This window comes from Sebastes fasciatus, chromosome 8, assembly GCF_043250625.1.
Source record: "Sebastes fasciatus isolate fSebFas1 chromosome 8, fSebFas1.pri, whole genome shotgun sequence".
NCBI lineage: Eukaryota > Metazoa > Chordata > Actinopteri > Perciformes > Sebastidae > Sebastes > Sebastes fasciatus.
Window position 1 is genome coordinate 16,539,663 of NC_133802.1, and position 19,439 is coordinate 16,559,101.

General features: G+C 40.6%; 1 protein-coding gene across 1 annotated transcript; it reads left to right on the forward strand.

Annotated features, from left to right (window-relative positions):
• Positions 1-2,137: 2,137 nt before the first annotated feature.
• Positions 2,138-11,308, forward strand: LOC141772636 (sodium- and chloride-dependent GABA transporter 1-like). The gene is made up of 15 exons (XM_074643834.1): positions 2,138-2,527; positions 3,911-4,305; positions 5,272-5,403; positions 5,581-5,681; positions 5,841-5,950; positions 6,104-6,236; positions 6,925-7,059; positions 7,163-7,266; positions 7,918-8,042; positions 8,214-8,326; positions 8,932-9,063; positions 9,281-9,383; positions 9,683-9,783; positions 9,947-10,114; positions 10,238-11,308. The coding sequence occupies exons 2-15, from the start codon at positions 4,074-4,076 to the stop codon at positions 10,697-10,699; spliced, it is 2,151 nt and encodes a 716-aa protein (XP_074499935.1). The 5' UTR covers positions 2,138-2,527; positions 3,911-4,073; the 3' UTR covers positions 10,700-11,308.
• The last annotated feature ends 8,131 nt before the right edge of the window (positions 11,309-19,439 follow it).

Sequence of the window (19,439 nt, forward strand, 5' to 3'; positions counted from 1 at the left end):
CCCAATTCAAAAAGTATTGGATTTATATAATATTTTATCTTAATTAATATTTTGTGTTTTTATTTTGACGATTCTCACAAATACAATGAAGGAATTTGTTTTCAATTTCATCTTTAGATCTGTTAATATTTTATTTATTTGAATTTCTCAACATATTTTGGTAATAAAACATTATTTTAAGAAATATTTGGTGTGATTTTGAAGTGTATATAGTCACATTTTAATACAATTCTGTCCATAAATAAATGACAAGAAACTAATGGAGATTCTTCAACGTTAAGTGCACCATCCTCCCCAACATTAAGATGATTTTACAGCCAATGGGCCAGTAAAGAGGGGCGACCCAAGACTCAATCTCAGTCACATACTCTAAAAGCCATTACAAGAAAGGACAAGTAATCCCAGCCTAATGGAGCACGTACAGCGTCCACTGAAAGTAAGAGACTGGGGGGGCTGCTGGTGAAAAGGGCAGTGAGCTGAATCAAACCAAAGCTGCCGAGGTTAGGAGGTCAGCTGGTTGAGCATATATACATGTCACCAGCCCATTGCTCCATCAGCAGGTGTATAAATATGTGTCATGTTTCACACCCCATGTCTGCGGGGAGGTTCAAACCCAGATGGGATTTTAAATGCTGCATTTCATGTGGTATCATTTAGTAGGTTAGTTCACCCCTCATTGGTTTGCCATCTGGTGCCCTCTCAGCCAGGAACATTCACACTGGAGTCTGAACACTGCTGATCTGCCTGCTAGAGCAAGTTCCTGAAGTTTACACCAGTCAGTGTGCACTCCCTCCACCTTCACCTCCACCTCAACTCACTGACAGAAAATACAACAAAAAGTGCATCTGCATGTTCTGATCTTAAGCAGGAAACTAAGTGATGGCACAGGTGGAGTTTGGAAACCAAGACTAGAAGCATGAACTATATTACTACTATTGTTATTACTACTATTATTACTACTATTACTACTATAACTACTATTATTATTATTGTTATTTCTTTTCTTGGTTTTGTTTTGGTTTTGAATGTTGAGGTTGTTTTCTCTTTAGTGTACTTAATGGGTTTGTCTGTAAGCTCATCTACTTAAAAGTTAGTTTATAGACTGTTGTAATTACAAACAGTGGATTGCATTTATATGAAAACAGCCATGAAAAAAGGGAAAAAATAAAGTATAAAAAAAAGAAGCATGAACTATAAAGTGAAGTTTGTAAGATAAGTAGAAGCCAACAGTGACATCACAGTTCATGCAAGAAAAACAGCTGATGAAGAACAAACTTGGATATTATATCAAACAAGTGGGCCTATTTATACATGCTGTGCATCACTTACCAAAAGTGTCGAACTGCTCCTTAAAGAGATGTTTTCTTCTTGTCTTCCACTTTCTGGATGTTTTCTGTAAAAAAAAAAAAAAGTAAAAAAAGAAAAAAATAAGAAAGTAAAAAATCCGCAGCTGGATCTCATCTTCATTTCTGTTCTTTCTTTTTTTTTTTTTAATTATGAGTTTGTAGTCCACGAGTTTATTCTCCTCATATCATCCCCTCATTTGTGGAAGACGTCGGTCTTTGGACGATTATCCAGGCAGAGTTAGAGACAACCAGCCAATGTTCCCTCCATTTATTGACTGGCTCCCTTTATCACAATTTGCCAGATTTGCAGCAGACAGCCTCTGACTGGCCTCACCATGGACCTGTTAATGCTGCTTCTATTACCAACCCAATATGTTTCCATTTTGCACCTCGACCATATATTCCATTACTGGATGGGAGGGGGTGGGGGGGACACTCTTTTCTTGTGGTGGAGGGACACATTTTGTGTCGCTGGTTGCACAGATTAATTTGCATTTTAAACAGTTGAATCCTAAAAGTGTTTGAGGGGAAAACAACCTGAATTAAAGACTTTTTTCTTTTTTTCTTTTTTTTTTAAAGCCCCCAAAACTGACAAATATTTATAACTTTGAACAGAAATTGTCCTTTTTTAGTTGCAAAACTTGCCTCTATGTGAATATCTCATTATTGGTGTTTAATAAAAATGAGGTTGAAAGAGTGAAACAATTTGAAATATTAAAAAAACAAACAAGTGCGATGACAGTGCAGCCTATAGATGAGGAAGAGGAAGAAGAGGAGGAGGGGGGATGGAGAGGGGGGGCGACTTTGAGATGACATTGAGGCTGTGTGGATGGGAGTTGAGTCTCTGGTTGTTGATGTTAGACAGTCGCACAAGGCGAAGCGGCTGCTGCCCGTGTTGATTCAGCCTCCTCCTCTTCCTCCTCATCCACCTCCTCCTCCTCCTCCTACTCTTCCTCTTCTTCCTCCTGGTCTTCAGCACTGGACAGCTCCTGCCTGGACACACTCTAACGCTGCATGGTCCCTTCTTTAAGTCTTTTTAATGGAAGTAAAATCTATTTATGTTCCAAGAAATATTGGGAGTTTACAACTTCACCCACAGGAGGAATCTGCACAGGATACCTCGCTTCGAGATTTGTGGCAGCAGGCAGCGTATCCTCGGAGGCACAGATCACAGATCCATTGTGAGTAAAACTGAATGCTTTTGCTGTCTGTATGTCTGTGCGTGTTTGAAACCCTCAGTCTGGCTTAATGCATGATTCTTTTTTGTATTTGCATTTGCAGAGAGTGTGATTAGATTGTGAATGAGCTTGTCACTGTGTTGCTGTGGGTCAGTGTAATGACTGCATGATGAGCTCTGCACCTATACAGCCAATTAAACCTCGAATTGATTGCTGTTTTGCTCGTCTATTGGATGGTGCAAATATGTTTAGTTGTCAATTAATCGTGTAGAATAGCGTGGGTATGTGTGCAGCCTGATGCGTAAAGCTTTTACGCATTTGGACACCCCCTTTGTCTCCACTATGCGTTTTTGTGTTCCAGTTTATTTGAGACCTCTCTGTTATTTGCTATATTCTGTGTGTGGATGAACTGTTTGTAGAATCTGCAAGGTGGTAATTTGGTGGACTCACACTTCATTATGCTTGATTATCATATAGGCTGTATATTTGCTATTTGGTGCGTCTTGCGCTCCAAGTGCATGTTTTTGGATGCTGTAAATTTGTCTTAAAGTTTTTTCTTCTTTTTTTTCGACAGCAATATCTATTTTTCCATTTATTGGCTTCATTTAATTGCAGACTTTTGTTGTGAGGCTATCTTGTGTTTGCTGTTCTGGTTTGGCTGCTGTTCATTTACGCGTAATTTTTTGTTATTTATGGGAGCACAAGTCCAGCAGGACTTTGCCCATCGATGGGTTTTTTTTTTTGGTGTTTGTTGAGTCTGATATGAATGGATTTTTTGTTGTTGTCAGGCAGTCATGAGAGTGTGCGTTTTTAAAATGCATATTTCCAATAAATAATTGGATTGATAGTTTTATTGCACCTGCCACCAGGGAGTAAATTAATGTGTGCAAAAAAATGTGTTTGCTTTACAAGTAAACCACTGTGTTTTTAGTTATTTATGGGAGCACAAGTCCAGCATGACTTTGCCATCGATCGTTTTTTTTGTTGGTGTTTTGTTGAGTCTGATATGAATGAATTATGTCTCAAGTGTTTTCATGAGAGTATGCGTTTTTAAAATGCATATTTCCAATAAATAATTGGATTGATGGTTTTATTGCACCTGCAAGAGACTAAACGAATGTGTGCAAAAAAATGTGTTTTGCTTTACAAGTAAACAAGTCTGATATGAATGCATTTTTTTTGTTGTCAGGCAGCCAAGTGTTTTCATGAGAGTGTGCGTTTTTAAAATGCATATTTCAATAAATAATTGGATTGATAGTTTTAGTGCACCTGCCACCAAGGAGTAAATGAATGTGTGCAAAAAAAAATGTGTTTGCTTTGCAAGTAAACGACATCTTTCAGCTCCTCCTGAGAAAAAAAACCCTGCTCTATTCACGCTCCCTGCAGGTTAACGGTGGTGTTTGTGCACATCAGGACTTCATCATCTCCAGACATTTGGTCCAAGAGGTTATAGGTTTCTTGAATAACCGCGAAGCTGCTGTCTACGTGGACTGGTGCTGAAGCGTCTCGTCCGACAGCCAGGACCTTTGCCAAACCCAGAAACAGAGACATGGCGACGAACGGCACCAAAACGGACGGACAAGTCACAGAACTGAACGAGGTGGCGACTATCAATGACAAGCCCAAGAGCCTGGACGTGAAGCCAGAGAAGCAGAAAAAGGATTTGCCAGATAGAGAAACGTGGGGAGGAAGATTTGACTTCCTCCTGTCGTGTGTGGGTTATGCAATTGGACTGGGAAACGTATGGAGATTTCCATATCTCTGTGGGAAAAACGGTGGAGGTAAACAATATTATTTGTCACAGCTATATTTAAGCATGCACTGTTAAGAATTTACCAGTAAAATAACAGTAAAGAACTGGCAACAGGGTTTCCTTTATGTTACTGTAAAATTAACATTATTATACTGTCGCTGGAATTTACAGCTTTGTACTGTTAATGAAAAATACAGTTTTATTTTATTAATTTCACAGTATTTTACATTTAATTTACTGTTTAAAGATACATTATATAGCTGTTTTTCCACCTTTCTTTTATATTATCTTACTGGTTTGTTTTAATGCACTATTTAGGTTGTATTTTTTACATACAACATTATTTTTTGCCTAGATGAATAGACTTAGCAGGTTACAGACAAAGGAATAGTCACACTAAATACAATTAAAGGCACTTGTTAGGAAAAAGGCTATAATAGACTTGTTGACACTTTTCCCAAAAATGTCTGTCTATAGCTGGCTACAAGCACAGAATGCAAACCATAACAACATGTGAGTGAAGAACAATAAAGCTAATTCACTGATTTTACAATCATGTACAATGTACAAGCCTCACATGTGCAGATCAGGTCCCAGAATTAAAAAAATACTGCATGAAACTGTAACTGATGATATTTTAGACAGCTGATCAGCAGTAAAGTGCTGTTTTTTAAGAATGCATTATAGTTCAGTTAAAAAACGGCTTATGAGCGTAATTTAACAGGTTTTCTTTTGTATTAACAGTAAAGCACTGTTTTTAGCAATAACAGGTTAATACTGTTGAAATCCTGCTGTAAATTAACAGCAATTATTGACAGTGTGGCTCCCATTCAGCTCCATGATGCACATATACTCGATGAAAAGAATTAATATTTACATGCCTAATTCATTGTGCTGTGGTGTTTTTAAGTGATGCGTCAGTGCAGTTTCAGCCTATAAGATTGGTCAGTTGTTTTTTTTAATGCATAACCTGATCTACTTTTGTTCCATCCAGGAGCCTTCTTGATCCCCTATTTTTTGACCCTCATATTTGCTGGGGTCCCCTTGTTTCTACTGGAAACGTCTCTTGGTCAATACACCTCAATTGGAGGGCTTGGTGTGTGGAAACTGGCTCCTATGTTTAAAGGTATAAACTACATATTATATCTTGATACCAGGCCTCTCTTAAAAAAAATATATATATATATATTAATACTGTTTGGTGCCTTCGTAGAAATAAATCAGGATTTATGGAGGCCACATATAACAAAACATATCCAATGCTAGTTTTACTACACTGCCTAATTCATTTCTGTAATAATAGGTGTGGGCCTTGCAGCAGCTGTCCTCTCCTTCTGGCTTAACATTTACTACATTGTAATCATTTCTTGGGCCATTTACTACCTGTACAACTCCTTCACCACTGTAAGTATTACACAGTGTACTCACATTAAAAAAAAAGCAGCGTAGGGTCAAGGTTGTTGTACATCAGTTACATTAGGCCTGTGATACCTGTGAAGAAATTTTAAAATCCATAAATGTGTCAAGGAGGAGGAAAAAAACACTGATATTTTGTTTTTACAGGAACTTCCATGGAGCTCTTGTGGCAATCCATGGAACACAGATAAATGTTACACGAACCACTCCATCCCAGATACCACCAATCTCACCAGTGCAGTGCAGGAGTTTTGGGAGTAAGATATTGACTTGTTTTCCACAAACAGCAGAGCTTTAAAGTATCCTGCATGCCTCCCCGAGACACATAAAAGAAAAGAAAAAAAAGCCTCCTCTGCTGCATTTCCCTGTGTGTGTATAATAGTCTCATTGTTGCTCGCTCTGACTTATAGGCGCAACATGCATGAAATGACCGATGGCTTGGAAAAACCAGGCCAGATCCGAGTGCCACTGGCAATAACACTGGCCATCGCCTGGGTCCTTGTGTACTTCTGTATCTGGAAGGGGGTTGGCTGGACAGGGAAGGTAAGACGATTGCCAGATTTGGGTATCCAAGACCTCTTATGCTATCCTGGTTCCCCAATAAGTGACAGCAATGCAATATTAATCAGTCTAATATCACCTCATCCATCATTTAGACCGCAGTCAGCATTGTCCAGATAGATTTTTTTTAAATAAGAGAAGTGACATCAAACGCTCGTGTTCACTAATCCCACTCTGCCTCATGGTGGCTCCTCTAATTCCAACTCTCCTGACACGGTGTCTATACTGAGTGTGGATTCATGATAGGAGGAGCAACAAACAGCCATACGCTACAATCTGGTTTTGTCCTCTCCCTCCACTTGGAGCAGTTTCCCCTCCCTTGCGGTGCCACATTTCGAAAGTCGAACGCATCACGTGACCATGGCAAATAAAATTTGTTTTGGTCACAAAATACCCCATCCTCCCCACCCCCACTGCACACTTTGCTCACAAATTGCTTGCACAGTGTCATAAATGCACATTCAAAGTGGAGCTGCGGTGATTTCTTTGCTGAATATTTGATCTCTTTATCTGTTTGGAGGTTTTTTTGTGTGTATGTGGAAGAAGAGGCCGAAGAAAATAAATCAAGAAAGTCTTAAAAACCCCTCATGAACATTTTTCCAAATTTACAATGTCTGTATGCATCATACATTTACTTAATGGTGTTATCCTGCTTTCTCACATTGTATAGGTGGTTTACTTCTCAGCTACGTATCCCTACTTCATGCTGTTTATTCTCTTCATCCGTGGGGTGACTCTACCTGGAGCTAAAGATGGAATTTTGTTCTACATCACCCCCCAATTTGAAAAACTCAAAGAATCGGAGGTAATGACATAACATCATATATGATTCCTACCTATGTACTGCATGCCTGAGTGAGCAGAGAGCTCAGCATCACGCAGCTGAATGCTTGTCTTCCTGTTGTCAGGTATGGCTGGATGCAGCTACCCAGATCTTTTTCTCCTACGGATTGGGATTGGGGTCACTTATAGCTCTGGGCAGCTATAACCCTTTCAATAACAATGTTTACAGGTAAGACTGGTGATGGATTCACGAACATGCTGAATTTAATATATCAGAGCAAATTGGAATAGCTGGAGGTGGCAGTAATTAAATTGCTATTTTAGTGTATTATACGGCTCTATTGAAGACCTTATTCAAGGATACTTGGTAAGAGCCCTTAAAGGGTCTTATTAATGCGAGTTTCTGGCATGAATATAATAACAATCTAAGGAGAAGGCTGTTTCTTGCTGTCGGTGTGCGTGCTAGAGGGAAAAAAACAACAATGATTGCAAACCCTGAGTGTTTTTCTCCAGCAGCCCCATGGTTCTGGGTCACATCAACAATCAGTTACATAAAAATAGTTGCCTTCATTTTGTGTGCATGTTTCAAATAGATCTATATTTCTACATCTATATATTTCTATATATATAAAAATACATTATTTGTCGTGAGTTCTTAAAATGAGATCTGTTTATGTCTGTCATAAACAATAAAAAATGGTGTTTTTGCCAAACATCTGTGTGATCAAAAGGAATAATAGCAGTGATGCAGCTATTCTCTCAGATCTCCGTCTCTCCCGTCCTGTGTGGACTGTTTTGAGGGAAGCTTGATACAGAAAAAAAAACTGAGTCAACTTAAAAATCTTTGACAAGAGGCCTATTTTATATTTCCTCTCCCCAGAGACTCTATCATTGTGTGCTGCATCAACTCGTGTACCAGCATGTTTGCTGGCTTTGTGATCTTCTCTATTGTTGGCTTCATGGCACATGTGACAAAGAGACCCATTGCCGACGTAGCAGCTTCAGGTAACGACAGATTGCATGTTAATGGTTCCGTCGCTGCACGAAAAGAAAAGTGCTCTGTCACTGATACTGATTGCTAAACGCAGCATTTGTCATCACTTCTATGTGTGTTGGAAGTCATAACAGATGAGAATAACCCTGATGAAATATGATTTTTCCCTATTTTCTACCCAGGTCCCGGCTTAGCTTTCCTGGCCTACCCGGAGGCTGTAACCCAGTTGCCTGTGTCTCCTCTCTGGGCCATTCTGTTCTTCTCCATGCTGCTCATGCTGGGGATAGACAGCCAGGTAAGGGGCTTGGAGATGATCTGCTCATGGGCTGACCTAAATATTTAAATGCAGGTACATATCACTGCAGCTCGCCCCTGCTCCCTGCATGATAAGCGTGCAATTTGCTTCTTGTGGACAGATATAGCTGAGCTTTGACATCAGCTGTCAAGTCGTTTTAATGCAACTTTATCACCTCCATGTGCCCCGCAGGTTTCCCTGTCTGTGTTTCTTTCTTTTGTGTGTGATATTTGGGTTCGAATAAGGCCACAGAGACTGGAAATATACATGCAGTTATACACTGGATATGACAACCAGCACTTCGAAGAAAAAGACATAAATGATATAACCCGATTAGGGTAAATAGCCTTTGCATATCAGAGTTATTACCAAAACGGCCTCCAAGAAGTGGATGCTTGGTCATTCAGAAGATTATGTTAGTGTTTCTGTCCCATGGTTTGGTGCACACTCAGTCAGCCTAACCACCAACGTAAAACTTCTTTGGTGAAGAATACGTTTTCCGAAAATATTCACCCACCTTTACATGCTACAAAAAAATATATGATAAATGTGCAGCATAAATTCACACTTACGTTTAATGCTGTTTCTGTGATTCTGTCTTTCAGTTCTGCACCGTTGAAGGCTTCATCACTGCTCTGGTGGACGAGTTTCCCAGAGCTCTTCGGGGTAGACGAGAGATCTTCATCGCAGGTGTCTGTCTGGTGTCCTATTTGATCGGACTGTCAAACATCACACAGGTACAGCAGGGGCAGCTCTCTTATGTTCCCACTGACTATTAATGGCACACGAGTAATAGAATTGAGAGATGTAATTAAAAGATACAAGTGAAATCCACGCATCTACTGTATGTAGCGGGCAAGAAGCAATTTAAATTTGGATTTGCTCTCTTAATGGCATCAAATGCAATAGCAGAGTATGTTATGCTGTATTATAACACCATTTTTCTGTACCCAGGGTGGGATCTATGTGTTCAAGCTGTTTGACTACTACTCTGCCAGTGGAATGTGTCTGCTGTTCTTGGTCTTCTTTGAATGCATCTCCATATCCTGGTTCTACGGTGTGTATCATCAATGTTTCATGCAATATAGCAAAAACGGAACAAAATGATCATTAAAAATTTGCATTTTTCTTCACAATTTAACAAATTGAGTTAGTGAAATCGCACACGTATGAATATGAAGGTTAGAAAACGTCACGCCTATTCAGAGATATTTGCTTAAAATGCTGTTCAGCCTCAAGGTCACGAGCACTCGTGTGTTCCACCTCGCCGTCCTCATCATCATGCATGGCGGACCGGCGGCAAATTGAAATAAATTGGATATGAATATTTTGATCATAGATTCATTTGTCTCGCAGGTGTGGACAAGTTCTACGAAAACATCGCGGAGATGATTGGCTACAAGCCGTGTATATGGTGGAAGATGTGCTGGGTCGTGTTCACCCCTCTCATTGTCGGCGTGAGTGCTCTGAACTAATACAACCGTACATCTAAAGTCATGACATGAAAAATGAAACAATAAATAAAGTCAATATTACCTGCCTGCAGCCACGTCAAGCTGAGACTGCGCTGCCTGTGGTCAGTGGTGTCAGGATGCATAAAGCGTCTCGTGTCTCCCACAGGGGGTGTTCTTGTTCAGCGCCATACAAATGGTTCCTCTCAAAATGGGAGACTACGTGTTCCCAGGCTGGGGTCAGGGAGTGGGCTGGCTCATGGCGATGTCCTCCATGATTCTCATACCAGGATACATGATCTATATGTATCTTGGACTCAAGGGCACTTACAAAGAGGTAAGAAGTGAATTTTCTGTTGGGTTTGTTAGGTAAACATCAGGTCTTGCTTGCTTGTGTTGCCGGATCATCAACATACCTTCTTCTGTTATGTAATTAATATGCGTTGTGTTTCTCTCCCAGCGACTTCGGATAATGCTTAGGCCTCCCGCAGTTGTCAGGCGACCTCAGGAGAATGGACCCGAGCAGCAGGCGGAGACCAACACCGCTAACCTATCCAGCCCTGCCAATCCAGCAAATCCCGCTAGCCCCGTCAACCCGGCTCCCGCCAACCCCGCGAGCCCCACCAGTCCAGCTCCCGTCAACTCCAGCAGCCCCGTGACCCCGGCTAACCCGGCTAACCCGGCTCCTCCGCCAGCGAATCCAGCCACCGCCGCTAGCCCGGTGAACCCGGCAACCAGTCCCACCACCACCGTAACCATCACCACCACCACCACCACCACGGCCAGTCCGGCTAACCCCACCGTGACAACTGTAAGCCCGACCAGCCCACCACCCAACCCAGCTAGCCCGACGGAGCCCGTTAACCCCCCGAACCCAACAAGCCCGACCTCTATCCTGACCAATGCCGAGGCCAACGTGTAGACAACAAAGAAACCCTCATGGAGCATGTAGACAAAAGAGAACATTACAAAAGGACTTCCAAGATTTTAATTGATTCACCTACCTCCAGGGGCAATATGTGATCAAAACAGATTTTCAAAACCGTGTTTCATTTTTTTCTGCATTTGTAAAACCAGGCCAATGATGTCTTATTGTTGGTTTGCATTCTGAAAACAATATCAAAGACTGTTAGTGTTCACAAATACAACCATAAATCTGAATTTAAAAAAATGTAAACATACTGTGTGATACTGTGAGAAAAGAAAAAAACATAGAGATATAGATTAGAGATTTGTTGAATATCTTCATGAATCAAGTAAATACCGTGTGAATATAGTAGATGAAGTAGTGAACAAAATTGACATCATTGAAGAGTGCAAAGGATGGCGTCAATTTTTACCGTGGATGTTTACTAAACCTCACACAGTTGTCTCTTTTCCAAACGTTGCACTCTGTGAGGTAAACTACAGGCCACAAGGCAGACGGGGAGCTCTGAGTAAGCACAATGCCAATAAGAAGTTCATGTTTAGGAGCTCTGTTGCAAAAGATGTTGTGTGTGAGAGAGACTGTTATTTTTCCTTCCTTTTTTTTGGAGTAAAAAAAAAAAAAAGGGAAAACTTTTATGTGATCAAAACATTTTTAGAGTTATTTTTAGGATGTTTTATACTATATGTGTTGTGATGGAGGACCAAAATCAATAGGCAGACAAAAGCAAAAACTATGCCATTTAGTGTTCGGTTGGCAAAGCACAGGGTACAAAGAAGTACAAAAAAAAAAAAGCACAGGGTTAGAGATGTGATTTACGAACATCGACTATCCCTTAATGCTGACAGTCAATCCTGTTTACGTTTTGCATGCTTTCCTCAGGAACATCAGTGACAAATTTCTGAAATGTCTCCTGACAAAAAAAGAAGAAGAAGAAGAAGAAGAAGAAGAACAGAGAAGGCCTTAAGCCAATACACCAATTTCATCGAAGCCATAGTCTGTTTACACGACTGGGCCGAACTACAAAATACAACTTTGTATGCTAGCACAAAAAACCTGGACCAACTCTGTGTTTAAGTCATTCTTTTTTCATTATGTGTAATGATCAATTATAGTTTGATCAATATGTATTGAGCAATACATATGTAGATGTATAAGTGCGGGCCAGTAAGCAAGTGGCCTGTTTTATCTTTTTGTTTATGTTGTCTTTGCTTTACTAGTGAAAAGCACAAAGCTTTAATTTCCCCCAGACTTTTTGCCATGGCGTGTTAGGACAATGTTAGTTTGCTTCTATGGCAGCTACTGTGAAAGGCATCTGGTCGAACAGAACATGTTTACTTTGAAAAGCGAAACAACTGAGCGAAAATGTGAAATGGCTACAGTTCATGTCCTGTGAATTTTGTATAAAGTTAAATCTACCACAGTTTTCTCTGGAACTTTGTTGTAAAACTGTACCGTGTAAAACATGTAACTGTGAATGTCTGTAATACATTGGAAAGTTATTGTCTAAATGTTGAAAAAATGGAGTTGCTGTTTTCTGCAATAATATTTTGATCACAGAAGCTAAAGCACATATCTTACAGAAATATACGAGATGATGATGATAACAAATGAAGATGCTGACGATTATATTAAAAATAGAAACTATGTCTAGTAAAACAATATTGTTTTGTATATTTTTAACTGTCTCACTGCCTAATGTAAAACATAATATAAACATGATATGTATCTAAATGGTGTCACATGATAAAGCACGATTGTTATGTTATACAAACAGAAAAAAAAGACTGAAAAAATAAAGAATTATAGAAAATATAAATACAATACATGCCTGGCATATGTCCCTTATAGCATGTGTGTTTAAAGTAGCAGGCCTCGCACTTTTCAATGCTGTTATCGGGAAATTAGGTCAACCCAACTATCCTATCAAAAGATGTATGCTGCGCTGAATCCTCCTGCGGTAATTGGCTATTGTTCCCTCTCTTGTAGATAAACCCTGTTGTTGTCCATAGAGCATTTTCTAGTCAATAGATATAGAAAAATGTGACCAATAAAATTACAAGCAGGGACTTAAGTGGGATAAAAGTACAAAGGATTATGTTTTTGTTGAGTTAGAATGAGGTCAGGTGGGACGTGTAAAATGAAACCTCTCTTCAGTAGTTTTGGGTGAAGATGAAACCCAGCTTGACTCTACCGTGGGGGTGAAATATAGAAACTAAACATTACAGAAAAATGAAACATCAAAAGAGAAGATCCAGCTTCCTCCTGGTTTATTGAGTGTCAGAAACACAAGCTGATAGAAAGGCCTCGGCAAGAAAAACATCACCACAGAACAGCTCCTGCCCCGGGGGCTGCATGGCGTGCCCACCCGCCCCATCTCCCCAACCTCTTACAACTCTGTGTGTATTTATATGTGTATATGTGTGTGTGTGTGTGTGTGTGTGTGTGTGTGTGTGTGTGTGTGTGCATCTTCTCCCCCACCTCCTGCAGTTGCTGCTTCCATTAGCTTCCAGTGTGATAAAGGAGACAGCACCAGCTGACACCACCACAATGACTCGCCGTGGATAAAAGAATGAGATGTCCTCCTCTAGTAGCTCGTGGCAAACTGTGTGTGTGTGTGTGTGTGGGTGTGTGGGGGCAGAGAGAGAGATGGAGGTTAGGGACAGAAGGCTATGTGTTGGAGCGGACAGGGGTTTGAATAATGCCCCTAATGGCAGCTCGTACGAACTAGCCCCTGATGGATGGCTTGCTAGCCTCCTTTTATTCCCAGTTGTGTAATTTAGCATCATTACCTATGAAAACCAGTCACCGGCGAGACAACCCAAACTGATGTCTTACATCCACGAGAGCCATAGATCATCATTTTCGGGCAGAGGAGGACAGGAAGGAGGAAGCTCTTGATTAGTTGGGAGCAATCTAGCAGAACACAATTAGTCTTATAGCGCCGGCAATTTTCAGCAGCTTCAGCAGTGATGGATTGAACTTCTTTAAAAATGTTATTACCAAAAAAAAATTATCAACGGAGAAAAAAAAAAAATGTTTTTCTGCGTTAGTTGGCTGCAAAACACGTGCTTTTTGTTTTTCTACCAGAGAGGATGCACAAAGAGTTGACCAATTTCTGAACTCCCCTTTTTTTCCCCCTCCCCCTTGTTTTCTCCAACGACAAATAAGTGTTGACATCCAAGTGTTATGCTGAATTTTGTGACCCATAGATTTTGCGACCTGATTAGGAGTTTTGCCTGCATTGCCACTGTTTATTATGCTCACCATTTCACTGAAAACGGGGCCTCCATAGGATTTAGATACTTTAAAAATGAATATCTGCAATAACATATTGTAGCCTCATAATATCTGGATTGGGTCACACATGTTGATAGCTGTGATGGCAGAGACTAGTAGCCATCTGTGTTTGTCTTTTTCTTATAGAGAGGCAAAGTCCCGCCCCTTCTAGTAGACCACCATTGGACCTTATTTCGGAAAAAATATGAACAATAGTCAACGGTGAGAGACAAATATTTTTTGATCCCGTTTGAATTGCGCTGTGAATCACACATAGATGTTTGTCAATTTACACATAATTTTACAAGTCAAGAAAGTTGTAGTTTGTTGTAAAACTGTTGAAGTATTAGACTGTGAAAATACGTAATTAGAAAGACGACACACCCAAAAGTCGCATAAGTGACGTCTCTCTCGCTGAAACTACGATGCCGGTGTGTTTCCTACTGGGATGTACTCACACCAGCAACGGGTCTTGGTCGTTCTTTCGCTTCCCGGATGATAAAAACACCAGGAGTCACTGGATAAAACACATCAGCTAAGATAATGATTCATTTGTGCGTGGAACATACAGTAGCTAAGATAGCTAGCTAGCTAGTGTTGGTGACGTATACTGTGCGATACTAGAGATGTAGTTGACTGAGTGGTTTCACACAAAACTAAATGATACTACAACAAACCTACGACAAACTGCGACTTTCTTGACTTGCAAAATTATCTTTTTATAATTGACATCATACGTCCGATTCATGGCGCAATTCAAGCGGGATCTAAAAAATATTTGCCTCTCGCCGTTGACTACTGTACATATTTGTTTCTGAAATAAGGTCCCATGAGGTCCACCAGTAGAGGAGGGACTTTGCCTCTCTTTAGCTGATCCTTCAGCGCCACTGACTCAGACAGGTCACATATTTCAGTGTAACACCCGTTCCTATAATGACCCTTAGCGACAGCGGTAGAAGATGGTGGCCATGTTGGTGCTGATGTCCAAACAGCTTGTATTTTTCAGTCTTACTGCTTTTTATTATTCTGTTTTCATTTTGTCAGCCCATGTTAGGACAATTTTTTCTTTTTTTGCCTTAATGAGCAGATAAAGGGAACACCTCCCAAAGTCTGGCAAGTGTCATTTTCACTTCCTCACTCTAAATGTGGAAGAAGTCATTGATTCTGTAACTGTGATTAAAGGGTATACTGTATACTTGTACATTAGGTGTGTATATATGTATCAGCACTCATTGATATAGATAGCATTAATTAATGTGACACTATTTATTTTGTTCATGCAGAGTCCCTGGGCTTATCAGCTCCATTTTGTGGCCAGATCTGAGCAAGGGGACATTGTTTGGTGTTTAGCATTTCTTGGCACTCTCTGTCGCGAGCCTATTTTTAAAGTTAAAAAGTGCTCGCAGTGTGGCCGCGAGAGAGGACACTGAAGAAGCAAACTGGTGATCCATGATGCTTTTATGAAAGGATGACAGAACGCTACAGCTTATAAACTCACACAGGCTGCAATGATTAATCCTCATAGCCCACTTAGAGCAAGAGAAACTAATTCTGCTGTGAAGATGAAAAGGCTGATAATTATGTTTATACTTTCTCTGTTTTTAACCCCAGTGCCAAAGGATTTTCTTAATCGCAACGCCCTATTGGGTTTATGTTGTTGTGGGTCACCGAACCTGCATATTTTTGATGTGGATTTTGTGTGATCGTTTGTGACATTTTCCCTCTGATGCATTTGGTTTGCCCCAGACTTTCTGTCTGAGGTACGCTCACCCGAGAATTCAAAGCAAATACATTAATGAATAACTAATCTTTGCAGATGCATGAATCTACATATCAATGTAATCAGAGGATGTTGTGTGCATGGCTATTTCCAGCAGAGGGGCTGAGAGGATGTCAAGCATGCAAAGCCTCTCTGCATATATGCTAATTGGGCTCCATTTTCTCAATCTGAATATGAACCTTTGCTGAAGTGAACTTGTTTACCAGTTCACTCTTTTAAGGTGTCTTTTTTTGCACACAAACTGCACTGCTGCTTTACACATCAAGCAAACACTTGTGCTGTGCAGCTGGGTGAGATCTGAGATTAACGGGTGCACTCTGGGACATGTGAAACTGTGTGATTCCCAATGATTTCGCTGTTTGATGGTGTGCTCTCGTGACACAGCAAATATTGTAGTTATTTCAGGCAGCGAAGCTCGGAGGCAAGCGGAGCATACGATTTCTGTGCAGATGCAAATGTCAGAATCCGAAGCCTATGCCAAAGAGGTTACCCTGTCAAAAATCATAAGGGCTTATCACACTAGCTGCAAGAAAACCTATGGGTTTGGATTAACAAATCCCCCTCTTCTGGAAATTATACAGACCCTTCAAAAAGGACTTCAATTTACATGACATTGCCCTTCCCCCATCTTGCCTCTTTTGGCAGCTCATAAACCTATAATATCATACAGAGAAACCTGTACCTGTCTGTTTCATCTGGTGTCTAATGGAAATATTTCTACCATCTGAATTTCTCTTCTGTATTTCTATACAGTTTTCTTGTATAATCCAAAAAGGGGATAGCAGTTTCAATCAAGGAATACTGCAACAACAAAAAAGCAACTGTGATTAAAATGAATCTCTGTGAGAGTGAATTTAAAGTCACAATTTTTAGCTAATCAGGAGACCGTCCCCTGCTACTTTCAGTTTGCTGTGGCGCTTCTCGTCTTTTGTCACAGCTTATAACGTCTCCCCAATGTGCCAGAGGCTTATGGGGGAGTCATTGTAGATTACTGCCTTGGTCAAACACTGAATGCAAATCAGGCCGAGGAACAGGCGAAGTGAAACACTGAAAAAAAAAAAAATCAGGGTGCAAGAAATATTTAGAAAAGAAATGGCATTTTCTTATTCTTTACATTTGTTATATATGTTATGTGTACAGCGGCATATATTTAATAATTCTGAAAAAAAGAGAATACCTGATGTATTCTAATATTACTTGACTATTTTCCGAGCTTGCTAATTTACAAGACTGAATAGTTCCTGGCAAAACGTAAGCCAAGGGGAGAAAAATTCCACATGGTGAGCAAGACATGTTACTCTGCCTGGATGTCACGCACAGTGGGTGCTCTGGATGATCTTGTGCCCTGATGTGAAGCTAGTGGGAGGAAGGGCTAGCTCTCCAGCGAAGCTCCTCTAATGGCTTCCTCCTGGATTGCCTGCCCAAAGGGTTTCAGGCCCTGTGCTCTACCCTGGGCCTCTTTAGGCTCTGGGACTTTGATAATAGCTGACAAATGAAAAAACTCTGCCGACATCAAATGGAGTTATTTGTTTCCCTGCTCTTACGCAGAAATGACAACAGAAGAAAACGTACTCTGTGTTGCACTGAATTTCATTATTCTGCAGATAATCTCCTGGAAGTTAACCCACACCGACTAGCAATGCTTTACCTCTGTGTTTACAGTATGTGCAAATGATGTGTATTAGCATGTAGTATGTTTGTGCGTACAGTTGTGTTTGCATAAATGCATGCATGCATGTGTGTATGCATGTTTGTGTGCATAGATTTCCTGTATGTGAATGTGTACAAATACACCTGTTAAGTGTAAAGACAAGATCAAACAGCTGCTTCAGGCACAGCTTTAGTAAAGACCTGCATTTTAAATGAGTTCTGTCAAATTACACCTGCACACACTTAACACTTCACTCCTCAGTATGTTGGTGTTGAAATCTCCTCAGTTTATCACAGCCGGGAACTGAAAGTGAGGTGGGAGGTGAGGAGCAGGCGATAAGGCAAAGTTCATGACCCCAAACTATTGTTAGTTTATTCAAAATAAACTCTAAAACAAATTGTAGCCAAGCAAATACTCTTGCATTATTCTAACACATGAGAAATTAGTTGTATATATTGTAGGTGAGAATCACAGTTTTATTGTGATTGTGTGCAAACAAATGCTGATTTGATTATTTTGGGGCATTTTGTTATATGCAAATGTGACCGAGTCACCTCCGCACGTGCTTTGCATGCATTATCCCTACTGTTGCATGACATTTTCACTCATGTAGTTATGCCCTTGACTGCACATTATGACGGCGCAGAACAAGACACAGATATTTAAGCCGACCCACATGCATTAATACCCTCCTCCCTCAAATACGAACCGAAAACTGAGACAAACACACGAGACACGTACAGTGCTATGCTCTGGGAGACACTTTGAAGGCCTGTTAAGATGTAGTTTACTCTTTCTGACACGTAGAAAACACACAGGCAACTTTTATAGAAGCACTGTCATATGCATACAAGTTCATTCATTCCACGTCTGTCTCACTCTCTTCCTTAAACAACGCACACACTCACAGGCACACACGATGATTAAGAGGTCTGAGGGCCTTCAGTGCACGCTTGGACTTGGGGCTGCAATGAATCATAGCTATGATGTGGCGCATGCTTTCTATTCTGATCTGTCAGAGAGGTTTGGGAACTGTGCTCACTGATGAGTGAGCCGGACCAGGCAGGGCCACAGCAGCCTGCTGCCCGGTCTGTCCTTCGTCCTCCTCGGGCACCTCGGCTCCTCTCCCCTCCCTCCCCTGACCTGAACAGTGACAGGTAAGACGCCCTGAGAGCTGCCTGCACACTGCAGTGCTGAGAGACGCAGCACGGGTCAATGAGGTCAGGAAGGAGTCAAACAAGAGTGCAACCACTGATGGACGACAGAACCAACTTCTATTCAGCAGCACATAAGACATATGTTGTTAAATATAAAGCGCGTTTGGATATTTCATATTAAAGGTACTAAATACAGGATTGGGAGCATTTCTATTGCCTCTCAACAAGTCGATGGTGAGTCGCAGTTAACGATGCTAACAGCGCAAACAATGCAAACAACGGAGAGATTGCTGGCAGAGATAACAGTGTTGTGAACCAGAGGGTGGGTGCTACTCTTCCTGGACGGCGTTATCAGCTGTAATCACCGTATGAGGGCAATGCAGAGCAACGGCCGTGGGCTAGCCAGTGGGGCACGCTCACATGCACTAACATGCACGAAAAGCACATGCGTGCAGCCGGCCCAGCTATGTCAACAAAGCACGGAGAAGCTTGAATACAACAACACAGAGGAATAGTGACTTTATTCTCTGCTCAGGTAGACATTACTCCTCTATATCTTTACATAGCAAATAGCGGTTTGCAGCTATATTAATGCTCTGGATATCAAATTTAGCACCTTTAAATTGTTCCATATTAAGGTCATATCATATTTATTATTCAGTGATTATGTATTTAATTTTGAAATATATCACATCCTCTCCCCTTTGTGATGCAAAGAAGATAAAGCATTTGCATCATATATTTAAAAAGAAAAAAAATCAATGGAAATAAATAATTTATAAATATAAATTATGGGGTACCAATGTCAATTATTTAGTTTAACTTCCTACTACATGATCACATAATGAAGGAATTTGCACTCAATTATGA

Excerpts from the sequence above, each read along its gene's own strand:
- LOC141772636 (XM_074643834.1), top strand. The coding sequence starts at position 4,074 with ATGGCGACGAACGGCACCAAAACGGACGGACAAGTCACAGAACTGAAC. Across the intron at positions 5,682-5,840 it reads TGTACAACTCCTTCACCACT|GAACTTCCATGGAGCTCTTG; the intron begins GTAAGTATTACA and ends TTGTTTTTACAG. Across the intron at positions 7,060-7,162 it reads AAAAACTCAAAGAATCGGAG|GTATGGCTGGATGCAGCTAC; the intron begins GTAATGACATAA and ends TCCTGTTGTCAG.